Source organism: Telopea speciosissima, chromosome 8 (assembly GCF_018873765.1).
Source record: "Telopea speciosissima isolate NSW1024214 ecotype Mountain lineage chromosome 8, Tspe_v1, whole genome shotgun sequence".
NCBI lineage: Eukaryota > Viridiplantae > Streptophyta > Magnoliopsida > Proteales > Proteaceae > Telopea > Telopea speciosissima.
Window position 1 is genome coordinate 50280628 of NC_057923.1, and position 22448 is coordinate 50303075.

Genomic DNA, 22448 nt, shown 5'->3' on the forward strand with positions numbered 1-22448 from the left:
CCACTCATCGAAATCGGGTGTCACCCGATGTGGTTGACATGAATCTCACCGGTGCACCAGCTATCCATCGAGTTGGGTAGCCTAAAACACAAAAGTAATCATTAACAAGTGTCTAGAGGGGTCCCACAATAGGCCCCCAAGGTTAAAACTGAGTTTCAACCAAGACAATACGAGCGGACTCACGGACGAAAGCAACAGGGTGAGTTCATCCCTGATTCCGTTTAGGCCAAAAGGTCAAAATACAAGGAGCGGATCCATGGACGGAACATCTTACTTGGATCCGTCTGTGCATTCGTTCGATTTCTGAGACACACCCGAGAGCGAGCGGACCCACGGGCGGATGCGCCATCTTAATCCGCCCCTGCATCCGTTCGATCTCTGAGACATACCCGAGAGTGAACTGACCCACAGGCAGAGGCAACAAAATGAATCCGCTTCTTCATCCGTTCAGGTCAAGTCACAGGGGTTACACTGGGCGGACTGACGGACGATACCACGACTGGTGGATCTGGTCGTGCGTCTGTCAGAAATCTTTTTTGAGATTTCAAAGGGCTTCTTCTCCAGCTCAGAGCTTGGAGCTCACCCAACACTCAGGGACATAGAGAGGGTGTCTAGGTCTCCCTAGGGTCATTAAAACCTAGGCTTACCTCATGGATTCAAGATCACACAAGGGTTTGGTTCCAAAGATAAGGTTCCATAGCTTAGAACCAAAGGTTCAGCTATAATGGCTGTAATGCAGCACATATAGGTCTTTATTAGGGTTTGGTTAGCACCATTTGAGCTCCATTAAAGACTGAGCCCCACCTTGAGTCCCAAATGGAACCCTAGGTTAACTCAATCTCAAGGAATCTATAAAAATAAAAATGGAAAGAGAAGTACCAAGGGTTTAGGTCATACCTTGGTGAGAGGAGCTCCAATTCCAGCCCTAGCCAGCCTTGAAGATCCACCTCCTTTTCCTTCCTCCCTTCCTCCATCTCTTCCTCTTCTCTTCTCCTTCTCCCCTTTTTCAGACAGTAAGAGGAGGAGATGTGGGGTAGCCAGCCATCTTGGCATGGCTTCCATCCTCTTCCCTTCCCCTCCTGTTCCTCTCCTACTTCTACTTCTTCTTCTTCCTTCCTTTTTCTCCTCCTTTTCTTGTCTCTTCTCCTCCACGGTTTGCTTGGGAGGGGGAGAGATAAGGGAATAAGAGACTTAGGATTGTCTTTTTAGGGTTAGAAGGGTCTTAGGTCATGTTTGGTTAGGTGTCCTTAGAACATAGTTAACCCCTTAGACTATAAATGGGTTTTAGTTTGGGCCTTAGGTCTAGTTTGGTCCATGTCTTACACCATTAGGTCCATTTAGTTAGTTAGCGTATGTTTGGGTGCACCCTAAGTTCATAGGACCTATTTGTCCACTAAGGCTCATTTGGTTCAAGTTAGGGTATAAAACCCATTATTTACTTAAGTTAAGTCTTGTGGATCTACTTTCATGGCCCAAACAACCAATTAACGGTAAGGGTGAGAGTCTACCTGGTCCAAGAGTTTAATTATGGTGTCTGGGACACGGGGATGTGGGTCCCACAAAAAAATAAATCAAAAGGGCAGGTAATAGCATGGGCGGATCCTCGAGCGGATTCAATTTGAGTGAGTTCATTTGTGACTCCGGTGCTGTTGTCAGGGCCCAAATTTCAAGGAAAGTTGCGGGGCTTTGGCCCGTATTTCCAAGACTTCGAGGGAACACTTATAATAAAATCTTAGGTTCAAGGTCATTAATGTTGACCATTGCCACCTACCATGGCATTACCCCATTGGTAAGGTCTAAATTGCCCCGGGGTACAAGGGTATATTTCGGGCGCGGGTGTAACACTAAGGGCAAAACATGAGAGTACATAAAAATAAGGACTAAGATTCCCTCCACTCGTGAGTGTGGCTCAGGTTTTCGGTCCCCTCTGGATTCTATGTGCGTGGTGTTCAAGTCCCAAAGACCGATCTTGTAAGAGGACTTGAGCCAGACTCTCCACCCATAGAGGATGGCTCACCCACTATCCTAGGGTTTACAAATATCTATAGGATTTTAGTATTTTTTTAAAGGGAGAATGTTTTCTGTGTCGCAGCGCAGCCTGTGCCCAGACACATGGGCAGTCTGTGCAGGGGGTAGGGTGGTCATTGCATCCACCCCCATGTGCTTGGGTGCAGGCTGCATTGCAGCACAAAGAACAGTGCCCCTTTTTTTAAAATACCCTTTCGATATCCTTTCCTGTTTTCTCCCACCTGCGGTGAATGAGATCCCATTTCAACATGGGTGGAGGAAAACTCAGTCCAATAAATAATGATGTCAACTTTCATAATTGTTTTTTATCTTATCTGTACCACATTTTGATAGTGCAACTCAGTATAACCATGCATAGTTACACAGAGAAAATCCCAATTTGAAGTTAACTACAAAATTAAAACTAAGAAAGTTTTTGTGTATTTATTTAACTTCACTTCAGTTGCTTTCACTTGTGAGTTGTAACTGGATATAGCCATAATGTTTTGTCCAATGAGGATTAAATCAAGGGGAAAACTCGTTTAAGCGGCGTATTCTCATTGTGTCACTTGGAATGATGATGTGGCAATTTTGACCATTGAATATTGTTAGAATTGTGTGGCCGAACACAAATTTATTTTGTGTAATTTTTGTACATTATTGGATATTTCTATATTCTCATTTTGTGGCATATATCATGTGGTATTTATATTTTGTGGCTTGTAAAATTAATTAAATTGGTACCATGGTTTTTGGTCTACTTGGCTAGTGGACTGGTGTTTTTGATGATCATCCTGATGAGCCATTTTGTAGTTCTCGACTTGACCGCACCTATCATGATGTATTACATGTTTATGTATGCATTGTTGGATTGTGATAGGTTTGAGGGGTGCAAGTCAAAATTACTCAGACAATGGGAGACATGAGGACTAGTCTCTTGATGGTCAGTACACATAAGGTCTGTGGAGTCCATCCATGGAAAGACCTCGCGTATGTTGAGTGTTGATCTTAGTGACTAATATTCCATTGCCAGTGTCTTGACAATTACGAAAGTGTACGTGTACCTACAAACTGCCAATATAAAAGGTTTTATTGTCAATATGGTTTTGTGAAAATATTTTTATTTATTGATATAAAAAAAAATATTATTTATTTTCTATCTTTGCAAAACCATTTTTTGATTTGGTTTTAGTAAAGGCAGTTTTATAATTTTGTTCCTTTTTTGTTTGGGAGCATTTTTGATAATGTCAAGGTAAGCCCAAGAGACATTCTTGATATGGATATTAGGTGGCTAGCATCTCACTTAGGGTTGGACTTTATGGCTGGTCTTCTCCACCCTAGAGATATAAGTATCTCAAGGTCACACAGACAATGGGATCTTTTTGGAAGCTCAAAATACCGGGTTGTGGTATACTTGTCCAGCTGGGGTGAGCACCCTGAGTGCTTGTGAGATCCTTGAAAATTCTTGAAAATTCTAGTGGCTTCATCAAATTGCGATCATCTATAATCCTTCTTCTAAAATTTACTAAGAGAGGTTCAAGTCTTCTTCTTCAACTCATTCAACAAAGTTTTTTAGATTCACATCTTCAAAAGGGTATGTCTTTTTCTTTTTTTTTCTATTGAAAAATCTATAGATAAATAATTGTTATTTAGGATTTTGTTCTTCATGGATTGGAACTATATAATTCCTTGTTTGAGATGCTTCTAGGACTATTTTTCTTATAAATATATAGTAGATGGACTTGACAGCCACATGTCAAGTTTCATAGCCTAGTTCAGTCAAATACTCACATATTTCCATGCATCCTATGTATGTCCATGAACAATTACAATACTCTAACCATTATTGTGCATTAGGGCTACAACAGGATCGGGTTGGGTTGGGTCGTGCTTTTTAAAACGCCAATCCAACCCTGAGTCCCCTTAGCTGGGCCCAGACCCGACCCGGCCCCTGACTCATGATCTGAAAAACCCAACCCTGACCCGCCCTTAGGGTCGGGCCTGGCTGATCCTGATTGGCCATGATCATGGAGTTGGGGAAGGGAGAGATGCATGGATTAGACTCAATTGGGCTAGGTCAAGGAGAAAATTATCAATTTTACATAAAATAACACTATAGTAAAATATATTATCACTTATTATCTTTATATATAATATATTATATAACAAAATATGAGTGACATTTAAAGTATATAATATATATAGTATATCAATATATATTTTATAATATAACTCAAAACAAGGTCGAGCTGGGTTGGGTCGAGCTTAGCCCGAAGCCTCAACTCTAACCCGACTCAACCCTGACTCAGGACTAGAAATTTACAGCCCCGACCTGCCCTCATGGCTATGTATCTCAGCCCAGGCCTTATCCGGGCTCAGGGTGGGTTCGGGCCGACAGGGCTAAAGTTGCACCCCTATGTGCACTCTGTCATTGTCCGGAATTTTTAAACCCTATTTTACCATGTGTCAAATTTTATTTGATCCAAAATTTTATATGTGAGCACATGACATTACATTGAAGTCTACCTATCCACAAGATTTAGAATCAATTTGATCTGCTACGTTACACATATTTGGCCATGTTTAAAAGCTTGTTGAGGAATTCCATTTTGACAAGTTTTACCCATATATCAAATAATAAATTGTTGGATTAATTTACTCAAAGAACATCTTTAGGCACTTTAATTCAAAGATTATAGCATTTTTACTGTAGAAAAACATAATTTGAAGATTGAGAGTGAGATAGTTTATCCCCCTAACATATCTCTGTGACTATAACCAAAGTTTTGTTACATTTATAGTTCAAAGAAAAAAAAAAAAAAAAAAAAAAAAAAGCTTTTCAAGAATGCATTACAAATCAATGGGATTTTTCAATAGAAATAAATAGTTTTTTTTTATTTATTTATTTGAAGGGGGAAGGCCGTGGGAGATCTTTTACATCAATCCTTCATTAAATTTTAATTTTTACCAAAAAAAAATTAAATTTTAATGCACTTTCATATATTAGTTTTCGTAGACATGTCATCTAGAACATTTTTTTTTGGGTGAAAATTTTAATTTCATCCAATATCACCATTTGTAAAATTGTTACTTTGAAATTAATTGAATTTTTTTTTTCTTCAAAAATGTAGAGTAGAGAATATATATATGATTTTTTTTTTTGGGTAAGAATACATGGTTGTTAATACCTTTAGGGGAAGGTGACCCATCGATTTCGACAAATAAGGGGAGGGATATTTATTTCATTTTGGATAGGTATATATGTCAATCCGAAAACATTTAACGCCGCTCAGTTGTACACATGCACATGGCCATGTATGAAAACTTTTACTATACCTTTGTGGCTTTATATGGTCTAAAATTCAAATAAATCTCTAAAACTACACATCCACAAACATCCAAAAATGACCAATCTATTTTATATAAGATCACTATTCGGCCGCATGGTCTCTACACTAACAATTTGGGCCAATAGGGGAGCAGGCTTGGGTATCCATCCAGTGGGTAGGGGTGTCATTTTCACGATGTCTTGTGAGAGGACGTAGAAGGCGCCACCAAGCAGGTATTTTTTTTTTCCTAAGACTTAGTTTGTTTCGGCGTAAAATTTTACCTGGAATCACTTCAAAAAAGTTCAGATTTAAAATTTTTAATGTTGAAAAGTTTTCGAATATTTGTTTTTTGATACAACCAAAACATTAAAAAAATTTTCAACTGGTAAATTGCTGTGTAAAATTTTTGAAGCACGGAAACAAACGGAGCTTTAATATGAGATGAAGAGATTCCATCTCTTTGTTAAACATGTGGGGTGGGCCCAAATATTTATTTTTGATTGGACGGCACCATGAGGATTGATGGATCTTCACTCAACAGGTCGGGTCAGGCTGTTATTGTTCTTACATTTTTTGTTTTTTCTTTCAATTTTCATGGTCCAGTCATTCTGTTGACTCCATGTATAGAAGTCAGACTCGTGAGGAGGTTTCTTCTCAACCTTCTCTTTAGTGTTTCAAAGTTTTTGAATCATTTCTTTAAGATTAATGAAAATGTCAAAATTCAATTTTAAAAGAGGACCGAGGTTTGTCATGCCTAGGATGATTAAGAGTCTGTTGACTAATGGGTTTGAATGGTATCTATAGGATATAAGAAAATAACAAGAAAATATGAGAAAATTTCCTTGCAAATCGGGTGACCGTAGTCATAGGCGCCAAAATGGAATAATTCTCTTATCTAGTTGGTTTATTAATATTCCATTGATTTTAATATTTTTCAAAATACCCCTTTTAATCGGAGGAGAATTCCATTTTGTTGCCAAAGAAAAGGACTACTAGACTAGATATCTCATAAACAAATACAAATTTCATTGTTGGGATGTTGAATTGTTTCCACCTAGTGACCGGTTGGATTTCTATTCCTACAAATAAATTGCTATAACTTTCGTATGAACCAAGGTTTTAAAACTCAAAACTGAGTACGGATTAGTCTCCATTTAGTTCGATCTAAATCATTCTTGAATCTAGGTATTAATTTGACTTGATCAAACTCAATACGCGTACCCTAGTCAATTCCATATCGAATCGGTTTATTCTGCAAATTCTAATCCGATTTTTAAACAATGGTACTAATTTGTCAAACTCATTTTTGTTGGTATTGGAAAGAAACATTCAATGTTTAAAAACTCAAAATTGGTTGGAATTAACTGAAACCCTAGAAAATTAGAATTTATAAAAAAAAAAAAAAAAAACATAGATTTCCACAAATTTTTATTTTTCGTTTTTTGAAGTGTTTTTATTCAAAAGACTTCTAGTACTATGTACAAGAGGTAAATTTCATGATCTACATTTTTATTAGTGACTAAAAGAAGAAGAAAATTACCAAAAGGAGAGATCTATGTACATTAATGATAGATTCAAACGATTCTGTCAATTGTATATGGCTAAATGTTCTCTGTGCTGGGGGTGCTGGTTGCGTCCAGACACATGTGAGTGTGCAAAATGGGCAAAATGACCACCAGCCCCCTGAATGGCAGGAATACCCAGCCCGTGTGTCTTGGCGCAGGTTGCACTACCGTATAGAGAACATCAGCCCTTTTTTTTAAATTATAAATACATTATATGGGAAAAAGAAGGCTACACAGAAAAGGCAAAATGACCATCCCATCCCCGTGAAATATTGAAAAATCTCACCTTTGTTGGATGCTCCATGTGCACTCTTATTGGTCCCCGTGCTGTGTATGGACCACCTAGCCTAGCAACAATTCCTCTCCCATTATTTAAACACCCCTAAACACCCTTCCCATAGATTCGAAATAATAAATACATATATTAATTAAAATAAAATATTATATTTTATGAAAATTAAAATCAAACAGTAAAGTACTGAGAGAAAGAAAACTCATCAATTAAACTGCATAAACTCAAGAATAAATAAAGGGAAAGGTTTTTATGCACAATCGCATGAAGCGAAATAAACTGAAGCAAGAAACTTTGCACAATCCAATGTAGTTGATGAAAACGAAATCTAACTTCTAAAATTCCAAAATAAAATTTCAATGAGAGGTGAAAGAAATCTAATTTAAAATCCCTCAAATTCACACTTTTGTTTTAGATTGGAAATTTCTCTTTTCATAGAAGGAGTGACACTTTGAAAAACCTAAGCTCTTTCAAACACATGTGGGTATCATATGGATGGTATTGGACCTTTATCCCCTGAGGTTTGCTGATTGGTACGGTTATGCGGTTCCTTTCATAGGGAGGCTGAAATGATCATTCTACCTCCTGACCGAAGACACTGCCCGGGTGGGATCCACCCCCCTTTTATTAGAGGCACTAGGGAACCGTTTCGAGCAGGGGAACCGTAAGTGAAAAAAATTCAATGGTATTGGGATAGGGAAAGGTGAACAGTGAACCTGTAAAAAACTTATCGGTATTTTGTGGGGCAAAATGCTCCATCCGGTTTGATATAACCAATTCATATCGACATCAGTATCGGTATCGATCGAGACTGATATGGGTACAAATACCAATCCCAGAGTCCATGGCCCTTATTCGTATCTTTTCGTCTGGTTCCCATTTAATCACATTTAAAATCAAATTCAGATTTATTAACCTTTTTTGAAAAGTTTGAGTATTTTGAGTCATATAAAATTCCAAAAAGTGTTTGTTGGCTGTTACATTTGATGGATATGTTGTTTACATCATCCTCTATTCTTTTGTTTCGATTTTGTTTCAGTATAATCTATGGGCTTTGAATGTTGTAGTAGAAGGTCCTATCTATCATATGTATGACAGATTGGTAATGTTTCATTCCGTGGCTTCATGACCTTTGTTTGTCTGAAGCTACAGGCTCTTCACATGCCTTTTTTATTTAGTAAATTCCTTTCTTATCCCAAAAAAAAACAAAAAAACAAAAAAAAACCAAAAGAATGGTTTGACAATAGTTTAATTTTTTGGTAATAGTTTGACAATAGTTTAAGATTGACATATTTTGCAATCGAACAAAGTTTTCCTTGATCGCGTTGTGAACAAAAACTCACCATCCTAGGGTCCTAAATACCTTACATTTATTTACGAATGGTCGATACTACCCCCACTATTGTGTGATTTCCTATGGACACCAATCAAACACCACTGTCAATGGATGACTGCTGAAGGAAAACTCGGTCCTTAAATTTAACACATGGAAAACTATCGAAGGAGTTCCTTAGCTATCCAATAATTTAAAAAATATATATTAAAAATATGGGAGAAAAAAAGCTACCTGGTCGCATGTAGGGTGCGGCCCTTGTGCCCAAACAAGGCCACGCGAAATGACTGTCACACCCCCTTGGAAAGGTGGAGATCCCTGGGGGCTTAGCGGTCAGACATAGGGCCGCACACTGCATGCGACCAAATAGGGTTGTCTATCCCTAAAAATAAAATGCAGTTAAAAAGGTTTTAGATTTGTCATTCATGTTATTCTTTATTTTTCAAAAAAAATAAAAACTCGATTTCATTATGAAAAAAGACTATCAAAAACCAAAATTAACCCACAAAACATAGTAACCCTATCAAACCAAAAAATCTCCAACAAGGAAAACCCAACTGACAAAAAATCCTTCAAATGTCAAACCCTCATTTGAATTTGGAAATGTCTCCAAATGGTGAGATTGGAGATCTCAAAATCTTTTGTTCATTTTACAAACAATGGGCACACATCTATTTTGTTGTAAAATTTCCAAGTATTTGACCTTGGACCTTATGTTAGAGATACAAAGTTTGATCCCAAGTCAATGTTATATCGTGGGTTCCAAGTCTTAGATTTATACCACCCGAGTAAGAGAAATAAACCCTAATTTCTTACCTTTGAATTTGGACATTAATATTGATTTGTAGATCACTCAGAAGAAAAAGGTCTGAGTGGAAGCACTGGTAGGTAGTATTAATGGTTTCAATTAAGCATCCGTTTTCTAATCTCAGCGCACATTTAATGTGAAACGAGAGAAATTGAGTGAATATCAAAATATAGGGACACCCCCTCAACTATGACCTGTTTCATGTACACCCCCTCATCTTTAAAATCTTTCAAATACATCCCCTCATCTATTGAAAATAAGTAAATTAGACCATCAAACTAACTGCCATTCATTTTAACGTTAATACTCACCCAGACATTTTTTTAGGACCAAATTGCCCAAATTAAAAGTTTGAAGATGAAAATACCCTTTAGGGGTAAATACTAAATACAAATCATGCCTTTTTTTCCCCCTAATCTGCCATAGGGTTGGGCACATCTCTCCTGTACCGCCCCCACCCCCAATTTCTACTATCTTCCTCACCCCATCACTCTCTTGTACCGCCCCACCCCACCTCTATTAATTTACTTCCCCCCCCCCCAATCACTCCCTTGTACCGCTCCCATCTCCCTCCTCTTAACAAAGGAGAATGAAATCTGATATTTTCATCAGGTCAACAACAAGAAGTGCTTATTTTTGCCCTTCCATTCTCTGGTTATTGAAAAATAAAACCACAAAAGCCATGATGATCAGAAAAAAAAAAAAAAAAAAGGAACTTATAAATATGAGCTCACTTGGGTAGAAATTAAGGCAACATGAAAAAAATGTGAAGGGTGGGAGGATTTAGGTATAGAGGGTATTTTCATCTTCAAACTTTTAATTTGGGCAATTTAGTCTTAAAAAATGGTTGGGTGAGTATTAACATTTAAAACTAACGGCAGTTAGTTTGATGGACTAATTTACTTACTTTCAATAGATGAGGGGGTGTATATGAAAACAGGCTATAGTTGAAGGGGTGTCCCTATATTTTCCCCAAAATATTATAATCATTTTCTCAGCTACATCATTTTGTTGCGGGCTACATCATTTTGTTGCGGGGTATGATGTAGGTGGGTATAATAAATGGTCAATTGACTGGTGATTCTTTTTTCCATACACAGTTCTTTAAGTTGGTCAGATAAATATTCACATCCCCGGTCAGTGCGCAGAGTTCTTAAACTTTTGCCTTATTAATTTTCAACCTCTGCTACAAAGCGTTTGAATCAATCTAATGCTTTGTAGCGATAAGTGATAAAAAAGACATAACTGTAGCATGAATAATCGTCAATGAAGGTAAAGAAATAAAAAGCACCATGAGATGCCTTCACATTTATTGGTTTGTAGATGTCTGAGTGGACAAGCTCTAGGGTTTGGGAAGTTCGAATTGCCTTAATTTCCAAAAGACTTTTGATGGGTCTTACCAACTAAACAAGGCTCACATGTAGGTAGGTTGACCTTAGCGAGTGGGCCTGGAAGGCCTCTCTTGTGAACATGGTCATCCTATCACGACATATATGTCATATAGTCTAACATGATAAGTGATTGATTAAAAATCATTATCACTATTAATCACAAAATATGAAGAAGAAACAACATGATCTACCAAATAAAATTTAATAAAATCATTCTCAAGTAAACATTGTCCAAATATACTACCATTGGAAAGTATTTCCATCAAATTACCGTCAAAATAAAATATATATCTTAAAACTAAAAATGCAGAAATAGAAAGTAGATTATGTTGAAATTCCGGTATATATAACACATCATGAAGAAGTAAGCTACGCCATGTATGCAAAGTTAACTGATAGGTACCAACTTCTTGTATTGCTTCACTCGTGTCATTTTCCATGTAGATATTTTAGGAACCATCCAAAACTTTTTGATAATCTACGAATCCCCCTCGATCTCAAGCCATGTATTTTGTTGCTTCTGTATTGATCCACAATTCAATCAGACTGGATATGAGCAACATTAGTAAACATCCCATTAGAAGTTGGGCTTCATGTGTAAGAGTTTTCAATTTCAAACATGAGAATAGGTGCTGAATCGATGGCATAAGCCATAACCGGTGGCCACCAAAACCTCACAATCTAAGATTTGCAAGTATGAGAATTGGAATCGATCAAATCAACAACTCTTAGTGAGACCATAGGATACAAAGGAAAAAGGGTTGTTGAAGGAGCGAGCCAGGTATCCATTTCCTAGACAAAGAATCAATTCCAAAGTCGATCAACAGATTCTGAACCACACATCTTGAATAGCAGTGCATTGCTATTAAGGAATCAATGCCTAAAAAAACAAATCTACTCCTAGATGTACGACAAAGATGTCCATGGTATATCAACCTTGGTACACTTTTGTTCTACATGTAAAGCAGCTAGGAAACATCGTAGTCGTAAATTAAGGGTGTTAATTTGTTCAGTTTCAACGTAAACAGTTTGATTCGGTTTGGTGCAAGATTTATTAGATAAAATTAAAATCGAACAATTTTTTAAACAATGTCAATAGTTTTAGTTTTAAATAGCTTTAAACAATTTAATTAGTTTTTATTTTTTAGTTTTTATCCAATCGACCTCTTTATCTATTAATTTTTTATTGAGATGTATGTAAATTTAACATTGAATTTAATTGATTATTGTTATATATATATTTTTAATAATTATGTAAAGTTATAGTTGTTGATGTGTGTTATTTTTCTATTCAAAAGGTTTGAATATTTTAAAAAATTTTAGTGGGATTTGTTTATTTTTACTGTAATTGATTATTCCAACCATGAATGACTTAACTTATTCTGTATATATTAATCAGTTTAAACGGTTTATGCGTGGTTTAGATTGTTCGATTCGATTCAATTCGATTCGAATGAAACTATTTATTAAATGGTTTCGACGTAAAAGGTTCGGTCGGTTCGATTCGGTTCTGGTTTGGTTTTGAGACCGGTATAAGTCAATCGAGATCTCCGTTGATTCAATCTTAGGGAGCTCTTGAAGTCGTTCAGAGTCCAGACTCCCCAGCTGCTTCTATCCTTCTCCGTTCCTCTCTCTGTATCACACGCCATGGATCGAGTTCAGATGCTTCTGGTAGGGTTACCTGTGTTTCTCTTCTGTTCGGACATCTTAAACCTCTTCACTCTATCGCCGCCACCGAAGCCCTCACATCAGCACCATCAGCACCATCCCCACCATCCTCAGCCAGTTGTTCAACCAACCCCTGATTTCCCCTCACAGGTAAAAGGAATTCTTAAATTCTTCTTTTTTTTTCTACATAATTTCTACTCACTTTTGCACCATTTGTCTCGCAGAAAACAGTCGGTGGTGGAGGCATCGGTTATGGCAACACCATCAACATCGGTTTCTGCTCCTCCTGTTCTTACGGGTTTTTCTTTGTTTTCCTTTTAATTTTTGTTCCATTGTTACTCAATTTGATGTTGGTATGGCAAATTGCATGGATTTTGGGCTTAATTGTTGTTTTGGTTATTGGTTGTCTGAACAAAAGTTTCTGCATTTAAGTCCTTTTGTTGCGTGATGTTCCTTGTCTTTATGCTATCATTTTAAATCAATTTAGATGTAATCTTGGTAACCTTGCAGTGTTTTAATCACTTACAGATCTTACAATTCGACTACTTTTTTTTTGGTATCACCGTTGGAGAGATTTCAATGCGTTGACTTTAAATCTGTTGTCTTTCTTTCTAGTTATGATCTTAGTAAGGCCATTCTAATCCTGATGCCAAAAGGAAACTCAATTGTCAAGTGTTACTGAAAATTGTCGAAAGAGAGAGTTTAATGTACAATACAGTTGGGGTAATTGCAGGGTCGACACCTGTTTTTGAAGTGATAACTTGGTGGCCTTTTAGCCTTATCCCAATTAGATAGGGTCAGCTACATGGATCCCAGAAGAAACGTAATATTAAAAATATAAAAGTAAAAGGAAGGAGCACACAATGACACAAACTCTAAAGCATCAACCCAACTTAGCTACGAGTCGCATCTGAACTGCTCAACAATGAGCCCCAGACCTTGAGAAAGGAGTGTAGTACAACAACAGCATCACAACAAACAAACCCAACTAAATAGAGTCAACCTCACTCTCCAATCAGCTCTATTTGAAGTCATAAAAGGAGCAAGGCCTAAGCTAAGCATGTCTTTCTTCACCACATCTCCTATGGTTAACTTAGGCCTATCTCTAGCTCTTTTGGTTCCCTCAATCTGAATCAGGTCACTCATTTGAACTGGGGCATCTGAAGGCCTCCGTTGAACATGGCCATGCCACCTCAAATGACTCTCTCTAAGTTTATCTTGAATCGGAGCTATTCCCAGCCCAGCTCTAATATGATCATTCTTTACTTTATCTTTCCTAGTTTTCCCGTATATCCATCTCAACATCCTCATCTCTGCTATGCCAAGTTTATCTATATTCTTCACAGTCTAGCATTCCGCATTGTAGATCATAGCTGGTCTAATGATTCATATTTTCAATCCTTTGAACAAAAAGATGATAGTTACTCCCCACCAATTCCCCCAAACCGAAACTCTATGATCTCTAACAAGAAGATAAAACTATAAACAGAAAGGTCATAAAAGTCACAATTTGTCAGTCATACAGAATAGAATCCCAGCTGGACGCAAAACCATTCCTATGTACACCAATATTTCATTCATACTAGTAAGAATTTCATTCGTATGTACCTCATTTTTTAATTCATACTTGTGTGAATTTTTTCAAGTTTACTGTCTTCTTTTACTTTGGGAAGAATATTATACTTATACTACTATGATTATATGTATTCTAAGATGTTTTGTGATTTATCAGGGAAAGGAAATGGATTTGAGTAATATTTAAGTCATCTCATTGCCTTTGACAGGGGAACTGCGAAGACAATTACGAAGATGCTGGAGACATCTTTTCCTGGTATTGATGTTATTCTTGCAAATCATCCCCCAAAGCTTCCAAAACGCCTACTTAGCAAAGTGGTACCAGTTGTTCAAGTAGGAGTTATTGGGATATTAATGGCTGGAGAACATATTTTCCCTAGGCTGGGGTTTATGACACCACCTCCTTGGTACTTCTCCTTGCGTGCGAATAGATTTGGAACCATTGCATCCACTTGGCTTCTTGGCAATGTTGTGCAATCCTTCTTGCAGAGCTCTGGGGCTTTTGAAGTTTATTGCAATGGTGAATTGGTAAGACCCTTCTCATTCTATTATGTAGACTGCTGTTCTATGCTATCTAAAATGTTTCAACCTAATAGCCAACAGGCTAAAGATGGTCTGAACCTGCCTATTGTCACTGAAGCTCATATCTTGGGCTAGATTATGGTTGGTTGTTTGGTACCAGCCTGTACACTGGACATAGGCTGATTAGAGGGTCTCTCACATATATGTGCAAGAGTGGGCCTGGACTATCAGGCTCAAGGTCCATTGCAAGTTTTAAGCTTGAATTGGGTCTTAGACTTGCTGTTACCGAGCATAAATTACTATGTTTGAGTATGGTTGGAGATGACAAATCAATCCAGTTGAAAGTTACTCCATTGATTCCTTGACCTGCAATCTGCAGCATTTTGATTTTTGTTTATAATGGAGTATGGTAGAATCTCAGTCCATGGCTGTGGTGCCTCATGTGATGATGTTCTAACATTCTATAGACTACTTTGCTTATGAATTTGTTGTTGGTAACTTTAAGTGTATGTAACTGTCTCTCGGCACCGGGCTTTATAAGTAAAGGGAAAATCTTATAACCAAAATTAAGAAGTCGTTGCCTCTCTTTTTTGCACTTTTAAGATGACACTTTTTTTTTTTTTTTTTTTTTATTTTTAAAATGAGTGTAAATCCTGTCATTTCACATGAAAACTACATTAAATAACTTTTGACTTTTTGAAAATCCTTTTTTACCCCTGCATTAAATAACTTTTGGGAGTAAGACAAGGGGCAATTAAAAGAAGGTTACAACTTCTTAGTTCACCACTTTGGTGGAAGTTTCTTTGGAGATATAGCAAGACTTCCATTCTATATATTCCTATTTTATATCCTCTATTATCCTATATTTATTTTATATTTTTGTATTTCTATCTTTGAATTCTATATACGTAAAAAGGGAACTTGAAATTCTTTTATTTTTCTAATTTGGCGTAAGGAAAGATTCACTCTTTTATCCTAGAAGTACTATTTCTGCATCTCCCTGACCAAATACACCCACATTGGGATTACTCACTAATGGTTGATCAAGGTTGATAGATTCACCCAATTGAAACAAGAAGTTCTGGTCCTACAAGAGTTGCACCCATATTTTAGATGCGACTATAGTGAGTATTTTTGTGTCTATGTATCTTCATTCACCATTCCATCATCTGCCCCCCCCCCCTCCCCAAACTGGACATTGTAGGTTTTCTCAAAACTGAAGGAGCAGAGGTTCCCTAGTGAATTTGAGTTGAGAGAGCTCGTCAGCCAGAAACTGGGGAATTCAAGAATCGTGGATGCTGGAGGTGTCTGGTCGCATTGAATTGGGGAATTCAAGAATCGCGGATGCTGGAGGTGTCTGGTCGCATTGAACTGGGGAAATGGAAATCCTTTGATAGGTGCCAAGACAGGTGCAGCCTAAGTTCAGGACTCAAAATCTTAGATTCGGTGGTAAATATTCTATATGAATGAGATCCCGATTGTATGTATAAAATTTGAAGAACTCATTTCCTATCTCCAAGCTTCCTTGCTCATCTTCTCTAATCTTGTACTTCTGCACAGTTGCTTGTCAATCATTTTCAGCATTTCATATCCTTCCAGTTGCAGTCCCTGATTGTACAAACAATGTTTTTTTGGCTGTAGTGTTGGGGTGGGGTGGGGTGGGGTGGGGTGGGGGGGCGCGCTAAAGGAAGACTATCTACGGAAGCGTAAGAAAGAACCTGCAGTTGTGGGTGTAAGTAGAACCATGCATGTGGAAGTTAGTACAGACGAAGCCAAAATTTTGATTGAAATATTGGTTCGTTCTTACAAACTAGCCTGACTACAATTTTTGTTGCGTTGGTATGAAAAAAAATGTATCAGAAAAAAGACACCGCTTGTAGTAGAGTTAAAAAATAATACTGACGGGTAACCCCAGTAGCAAATATTAGATTGGCTAATGGAATTGGAAGAGCATACTAAGAATGTTGGAATGCATTCAGGTGAATCAGACGCAAGAGTGATGATTCCTGATAAACCCAAATTCACACCAATCAATCCGAGGCTGCCACGTGTCCCGGCCCAAGGAAGTGGGCTATGACAAGACCAGTAAAGGACCAACCACGGGCACGGACCGTAGGACCTCCCTCCATGTGCGCCGATCCGAATGATCACCCTCTGCGGGCGCTGATCCGAATGATCACTCTCCACGGGAGCCGATCCAAATGACCACCCTCAGCAGGCGCTGATCCGAATGACCACCCTCCGCGGACGCCGATCCGAATGACCACCCTCCGCGGACGCCGATCCGAATGATCACCCTCCATGGGCGCCGATCCAAATGATCACCCTCTACAGGCATGACCTCGGACAAGCACAAGCGTAGACCCTGGTCTAAGATCAAGGTACCACTGCCGCCATGAACAAGACATGCATCATCTCTAGGATTCTAGGCCACCGCCTACTAGTCTCGTAGTCCTGAGAGACTCAAACACCAGGGACCTTATCTACTATGTAGAAGGGTCTATCCACTAAGGACATCAACCCCATTGGGACACTACCTCCCACGGGAAGACAACCAACCAAGGAAGAACCCTGCTATCCAGGGACTCTATGAAGTATGAGAACTACTCGCCATGACTGGGACTCTCCACACCGCCACATTCCACTATAAAAGGGAAGGTACTCAATCCCCTCAAATCATCTTGAATATCTTGAATTCTATCATTCATCTGTTTGCTCAGAGAGATCTAACTTAGGCATTGGAGAGTCCTTGGCCAGAACCACACCGGTTCTCCTTTGTCATCCTGGTCTTTTTGCAGGTTACGGCACTCGAGGGACCACCGAACGATTTCTTGACGCAACAGATTGGCGCCGTCTATGGGAACGATGCTAGCCATCATATCTACTAGCTCAATCCCATACTCATTCAATGACACCACGAGGAAAGAAGACCGCTCCCTCCACCAATCATGCTGCGAGGGAGGAGAATGGATCACCTCCTCCGGAGCGCTCACGTCGCAGAGTCAATGACCATGCCTCTCAGGAGAGGGAGGTCCCAGAGAACCAACAGGTTGAGGTAGTCGACCTCAACCCCGAAGTAGCCATGGAGGCGGCCGTGGAACCAACACTTGATCCTAATGTACCAGCGACTGTGGGTCAGATCAACTGTCACACCCCCATCCCTGAACCACGGGGAATGCAATCGAAGCGTATCAATACGCTCTCTAACCACCAGAATCACTGATGCAGTACCCAAGACTAACTCATTCACAATGACAAATAATAGGTAAAAGGAAAGGATTAATATTAATAACATCAGAGTTAGCAGAAGCTAGGTGATAGCATATAAAAAGAAGAAGAAGAAGAAGAAGGAAGAAGGAACGAAAGAAGAAGAAGAAGAAGGAAGAGAGGTGGAACTCAAGCTTGCTCTCCTACATTGGTGAGCATCTCTCTCTCTCTCTCTCACTTCCTAATTTATAGACCTAGGGTTTGGAATTATGAGCCATGAATGCTTCATCTACCCTAATGGAAAGGCCATTAATGGCTAATCTTTGAAGCTTAGTTATACAGACACCTAATCCTACCTTGAACCCCCTTTCACCCTTTCTCCATTTATGAACCCTAAGTTGGGGATTCACCTCCATTTATGGGTTTCACCAACCCTCATGGAAGACCATAGAGGTGTGGTTTGTGGGTTGTTAAATAACATTGATTAAAGGCCCTTTCAAAACCCCAATACCCAATACCCAAACCCATGAGTTTCCTTTCCATATGTATTTTAATGGAGGAAAACCTAATCGATCATGGGGTTTACAAACCCATGTTTGGTGTGTGCTATGGCACCTTGGTTGGGGTTGTTCTCATGGCCAAAGAGACCCCTAAAAACCCCTAAGAATACCCCATTTTAGCCCCAGACTTTGGGGCTGCAAAACCATTCTCGGAATGGCATGAACAGCAAGACTGGCACGTGGACAGGCACATGCAAGTGCCAGTCCCTGAGAAACTAGATCTGCCGGTGAGAAGTCCGAGAGGGACAGGCATATGGACAGGCACATGTAAGTGCCAGTCCCTGAGAAAGATCTACCGGTGGGAGGTCCGAGAGGGACAGGCACATGGACAGGCACATGCTAGTGCCAGTCCCTGAGAAAGATCTGCCGGTGGGAGGTCCGAGAGGGACATGCACATGCAAGTGCCAGTCCCTGAGAACCTAGATCTGCCGGTGGGAAAGTCCGAGAGGGACAGACACATGGACAGGCACATGATATAGCCTTGCTGTATGTGTTGGTCCCTTATTTTAGCCTTGTTTGATAACTTATGGGGCCCAACTCTTCTAGCCCTAAGGCACTAATCTCTCCCCACGTTGTACACTCTCTTTAGGTTGACTGACCCGGCTCGGGGGCGTATTAGTAAGTGGGACAGTGTACTTGGCATCGAACGCCGATTTGAAGAGCTCCGTACTGACGATTGACTGAGAATCAAGGTGAATGAGTTAAGCAAACGTCTTAATTTATGGAATGTTTGTGTGTCGTGTTCGGGGATGACTAACTCAAGCCAGAGCCCACCTACCTCCACGGATTCTCGGGCGCCACCGCCTCCATTAGAGGCACCATAGAACTACCCGTCACCTTCGGAGAACACCCTCGGAAAGTGACCATCATGGTGAACTTCATGGTTGTCAAGTCCGTGGTATCCTTCAACGGCCTCTTAGGGCGATCATCTTTGATAGCTCTTAGAGGAGTCGTATCACCCCTCCATCTGAAGATAAAATTCCCCACTGAGAATGGGGTAGGCGAGGTCTGAGGAGATCAGAAGAAAGCCCGGGAGTGATACGCGACATTCATCAAGAAGAACAATGGCAACACCCGCGGGATGGCACTCTGCATAGAGAACCTAGTCAGTGACCAGAGAGATGAATTGACGGAGAGAAGAGAAAGGCCAGTGGAGGACCTCGTCCCATAGCCACTTAGCAAGGATGACCCTTCCAAGGTCGTACAGGTTGGCTCACTATTGAGCAAGGAGCAAAAGGATGAGCTTGGGTGTTTCCTCCAAGCAAACATGGATGTCTTTGCATGGTCGACCTTTGACATACCACGCATACCACGGTCCATAGAAGAACACCGGTTACATGTAGACCTAACTAGAAAGCCCATCCAACAGAAGCAGCGTAACTTTGCCCTCAACCGACAAGCAGCTATCAAGGAAGAGGTCGAGAAGTTGAGCTAGTTTGGGTTCATTAAGGAAGAGAAGTTCCCAACATGGCTCGCCAATGTGGTCATGGTACTAAAGCCCAACGGGAAGTGGAGGATGTGCGTCGATTATATAGACCTGAACAAGGCATGCCCAAAGGATGAGTATCCACTGCCCAGGATAGACCTGTTGATCGATGCTATTGCCGGCCATGAGATGCTGAGCTTCATGGACGCTTGCTCAGGGTACAACCAAATCCTCATGCATGAGGATGATGAGTCCTACACTGCGTTCCGAACGGGCAAGGAGAACTACTGCTATCGCGTCATGCCGTTCGGGCTAAAGAACACAGGAGCCACCTACCAGAGGATGGTCAATAAGATGTTCGAGGAACAGATCGGACGCAACATGGAGGTATACGTAGATGACATACTCGTGAAGAGCGTCCAAGCTCACCAACACTTGACTGACCTAGAGGAAGCATTCATGGTACTGAGAAAGAACCAGATGAGGTTAAACCCCGCAAAGTGTGCCTTCGGTGTAACATCAGGGAAATTCCTGGGGTTCATGGTCTCAGTACGGGGAATAGAAGCCAACCCATCCAAGATCAAGGCCATCCAAGAGATGGCATCACCTCAGACAGTCAGGGAAGTGCAGAGGTTGAATGGAAGGGTCGCAGCCCTTTCAAGGTTCGTGTCACGATCGGAAGACAAGTGCCTACCATTCTTCAAGACGTTAAAGAACCTCTGAACTCCAAAGGACTTTGCATGGATGGAGGAGTGTCAGAAGGCATTTGAGGAACTGAAGGAGTACCTGGAGAGTCCACCATTGCTTGGGCAGCCAGAGCCCAATGAAGAACTGCAGATCTACCTAACCGCCACCCCAGTCATAGTAAGCGCCGTCCTATTGAAGGAAGAGGGTAAAGTTCAGAGACCCATCTACTATGTCAGTCATGTCCTGATTGATGCAGAGACCAGTTACACAAAGATCGAGAAGGTAGCCTACGCACTGGTGATCATAACTAGAAAGCTACGACCATACTTCCAAGCCCATACTATCATCGTCCTCACCGACCTACCGCTGAAGAAGGTACTCCACAAATCAGACGTCTCCGGACGATTGATAGCCTGGGCGGTAGAGTTGAGTGAGCACGACATCAGGTTCCAACCACGGACAACCATCAAAGGCCAAGCTTTGGCAGACTTCGTTGCCGAATGCACCATATCGGAGATCGAACCAGAAGCAAAAGAACCAGAGGAGCATGATTAAGGATCATGGGAGATGTTCGTGGATGGTTCGAGTAACGCAGCAGGAAGTGGGGTTGGCTTCATACTCACCAGCCCCGAGGGATTTCGAATCCAGTATGCTCTCCGATTCACCTTCTAAGCATCCAACAATGAAGCAGAGTATGAAGCACTACTAGCTAGACTCCAGGCAGCCAAGACCATCCAAGTTACACACCTATCCATCCGGAGTGACTCCCAGCTTGTAGTGAACCAAGTGAATAGAGAGTATGAGGCGAAGGTTGAGCGAATGGCATCATACCTAGCACGTGCTCAAGCATTGATCAAAGAGTTTGCTAAGTTCGAGATGGTTCGGGTTTCCAATATCGAGAATGCCACCGTCGATGCCCTGTCCAGGCTAGCCAACGACGAGCTCCAAAACTTGGCCAGTGTCGTCTACGTTGAAGTACTGCATGAGCCAACACATCAGGAGAAGCAGGTCAACGAGATTGAGGAAGGACCTAGCTGGATGGACCCTATACTCAACTACCTACAGAATGACATCTTACTAGAAGACAACGTCGAAGCAAGGAAGATAAGGATGAGAGCTGCAAAGTACACCGTCGTGGATGGAGTACTATACAAGAGGGGGGTCACAGCACTACTACTCCAGTGCCTAGGACCCAAGGGAGCCAAGTATGCCCTGGCAAAGGTCCATGAGGGGATATGCGGAAGCCACATGAGAGGGCGAGCTCTAGCCTACAAAATCCTCCGCCAGGGACTCTACTGGCCACGGATGCAAGAAGAAACAATACAGTATGCCAAAACTTGCGAGCAATGTCAATTGTTTGCCCCAATACCCCATCTACCCGCCACCAAATTGACATTGATCCTTAACCCCATCCCCTTTGCCATGTGGGGGGTGAACATCCTAGGCGATTTCACAGCAACATCCGGGAACCACAAGTACTTGGTGGTCGTCATAGACTACTTTACAAAGTGGGTCGAGGCTAAGCCATTGGCCAAAATAATAGAGAATGAAATGGAGAAGTTCGTCCGTGATGATGTCATCTACAGGTTCGGGGTACCAAGAATATTAGTCTCAAACAACGGGAAATAGTTCAACAACCCCAAATTCAGAGCATTCTACCAAAGCTACAACATTGACTATCGATCTGTCTCGATAGCCTACCCACAGGCCAATGGTCAGGTGAAAGTGACAAACAGAACATTGCTAGAAGGGGTTAAGAAAAGGCTAGAAGGAGCCAAAAGGAAGTGGGTCGAGGAACTACCAAGCGTCCTATGGGTGTACCGAACCACAGTAAGGACACCCACAGGAGAAAGCCCATTCCGCCTAGCATACGACACAGAGGCACTAGCACTAGTAGAGGTCCTCGCCATGTCCCACAGGGTACTGCACTTCAACGAGCGTACTTACAACGACGGACTCCGAGCAAACTTGGACTTTTTAGATGAGGTCTGTGAGAAGGTACTCCTAAGGAACATGGCATATTAGCAGCGAACAACCAAGTACTATAACTCTAGAGTTAGAGAGAGGCTATTCCACCA

The 22448-nt window shown here is 40.6% G+C and overlaps 2 protein-coding genes across 4 annotated transcripts in view; both read left to right on the plus strand.

Annotated features, from left to right (window-relative positions):
• The window catches only part of LOC122670969 (N-(5'-phosphoribosyl)anthranilate isomerase 1, chloroplastic-like), a 54112-nt gene extending 40921 nt beyond the window's left edge, over positions 1 to 13191 (plus strand). Inside the window, exon 7 of the mRNA XM_043868026.1 lies at positions 13166 to 13191. The gene's annotated coding sequence lies outside the window, so the exon portion shown is untranslated. The remainder of the gene's footprint in view (positions 1 to 13165) is intronic.
• On the plus strand, positions 12321 to 22151 carry LOC122670970 (selT-like protein). 3 transcript variants are annotated; one of them, XM_043868030.1, is made up of 6 exons: positions 12321 to 12543; positions 12618 to 12691; positions 14178 to 14496; positions 15695 to 15794; positions 15844 to 15887; positions 22139 to 22151. In XM_043868030.1, exons 1-5 carry the CDS (start codon positions 12373 to 12375, stop codon positions 15858 to 15860), a joined length of 681 nt encoding a protein of 226 aa, XP_043723965.1. In that variant the 5' UTR covers positions 12321 to 12372; the 3' UTR covers positions 15861 to 15887; positions 22139 to 22151. The 3 variants fall into 3 exon arrangements, with proteins under 3 accessions (XP_043723965.1, XP_043723962.1, XP_043723964.1); XM_043868027.1 differs by lacking the exon at positions 22139 to 22151 and having other exon boundaries at positions 15844 to 16092; XM_043868029.1 differs by lacking the exons at positions 15844 to 15887; positions 22139 to 22151 and having other exon boundaries at positions 15695 to 15816.
• Positions 22152 to 22448: the final 297 nt, after the last annotated feature.

Coding starts and splice junctions, on each gene's coding strand:
- LOC122670970 (XM_043868030.1), top strand. CDS start 12,373: ATGGATCGAGTTCAGATGCTTCTGGTAGGGTTACCTGTGTTTCTCTTC. Junction 12,544..12,617: donor CCCCTGATTTCCCCTCACAG/GTAAAAGGAATT, acceptor TTTGTCTCGCAG/AAAACAGTCGGTGGTGGAGG. Junction 14,497..15,694: donor TTTATTGCAATGGTGAATTG/GTAAGACCCTTC, acceptor TGGACATTGTAG/GTTTTCTCAAAACTGAAGGA.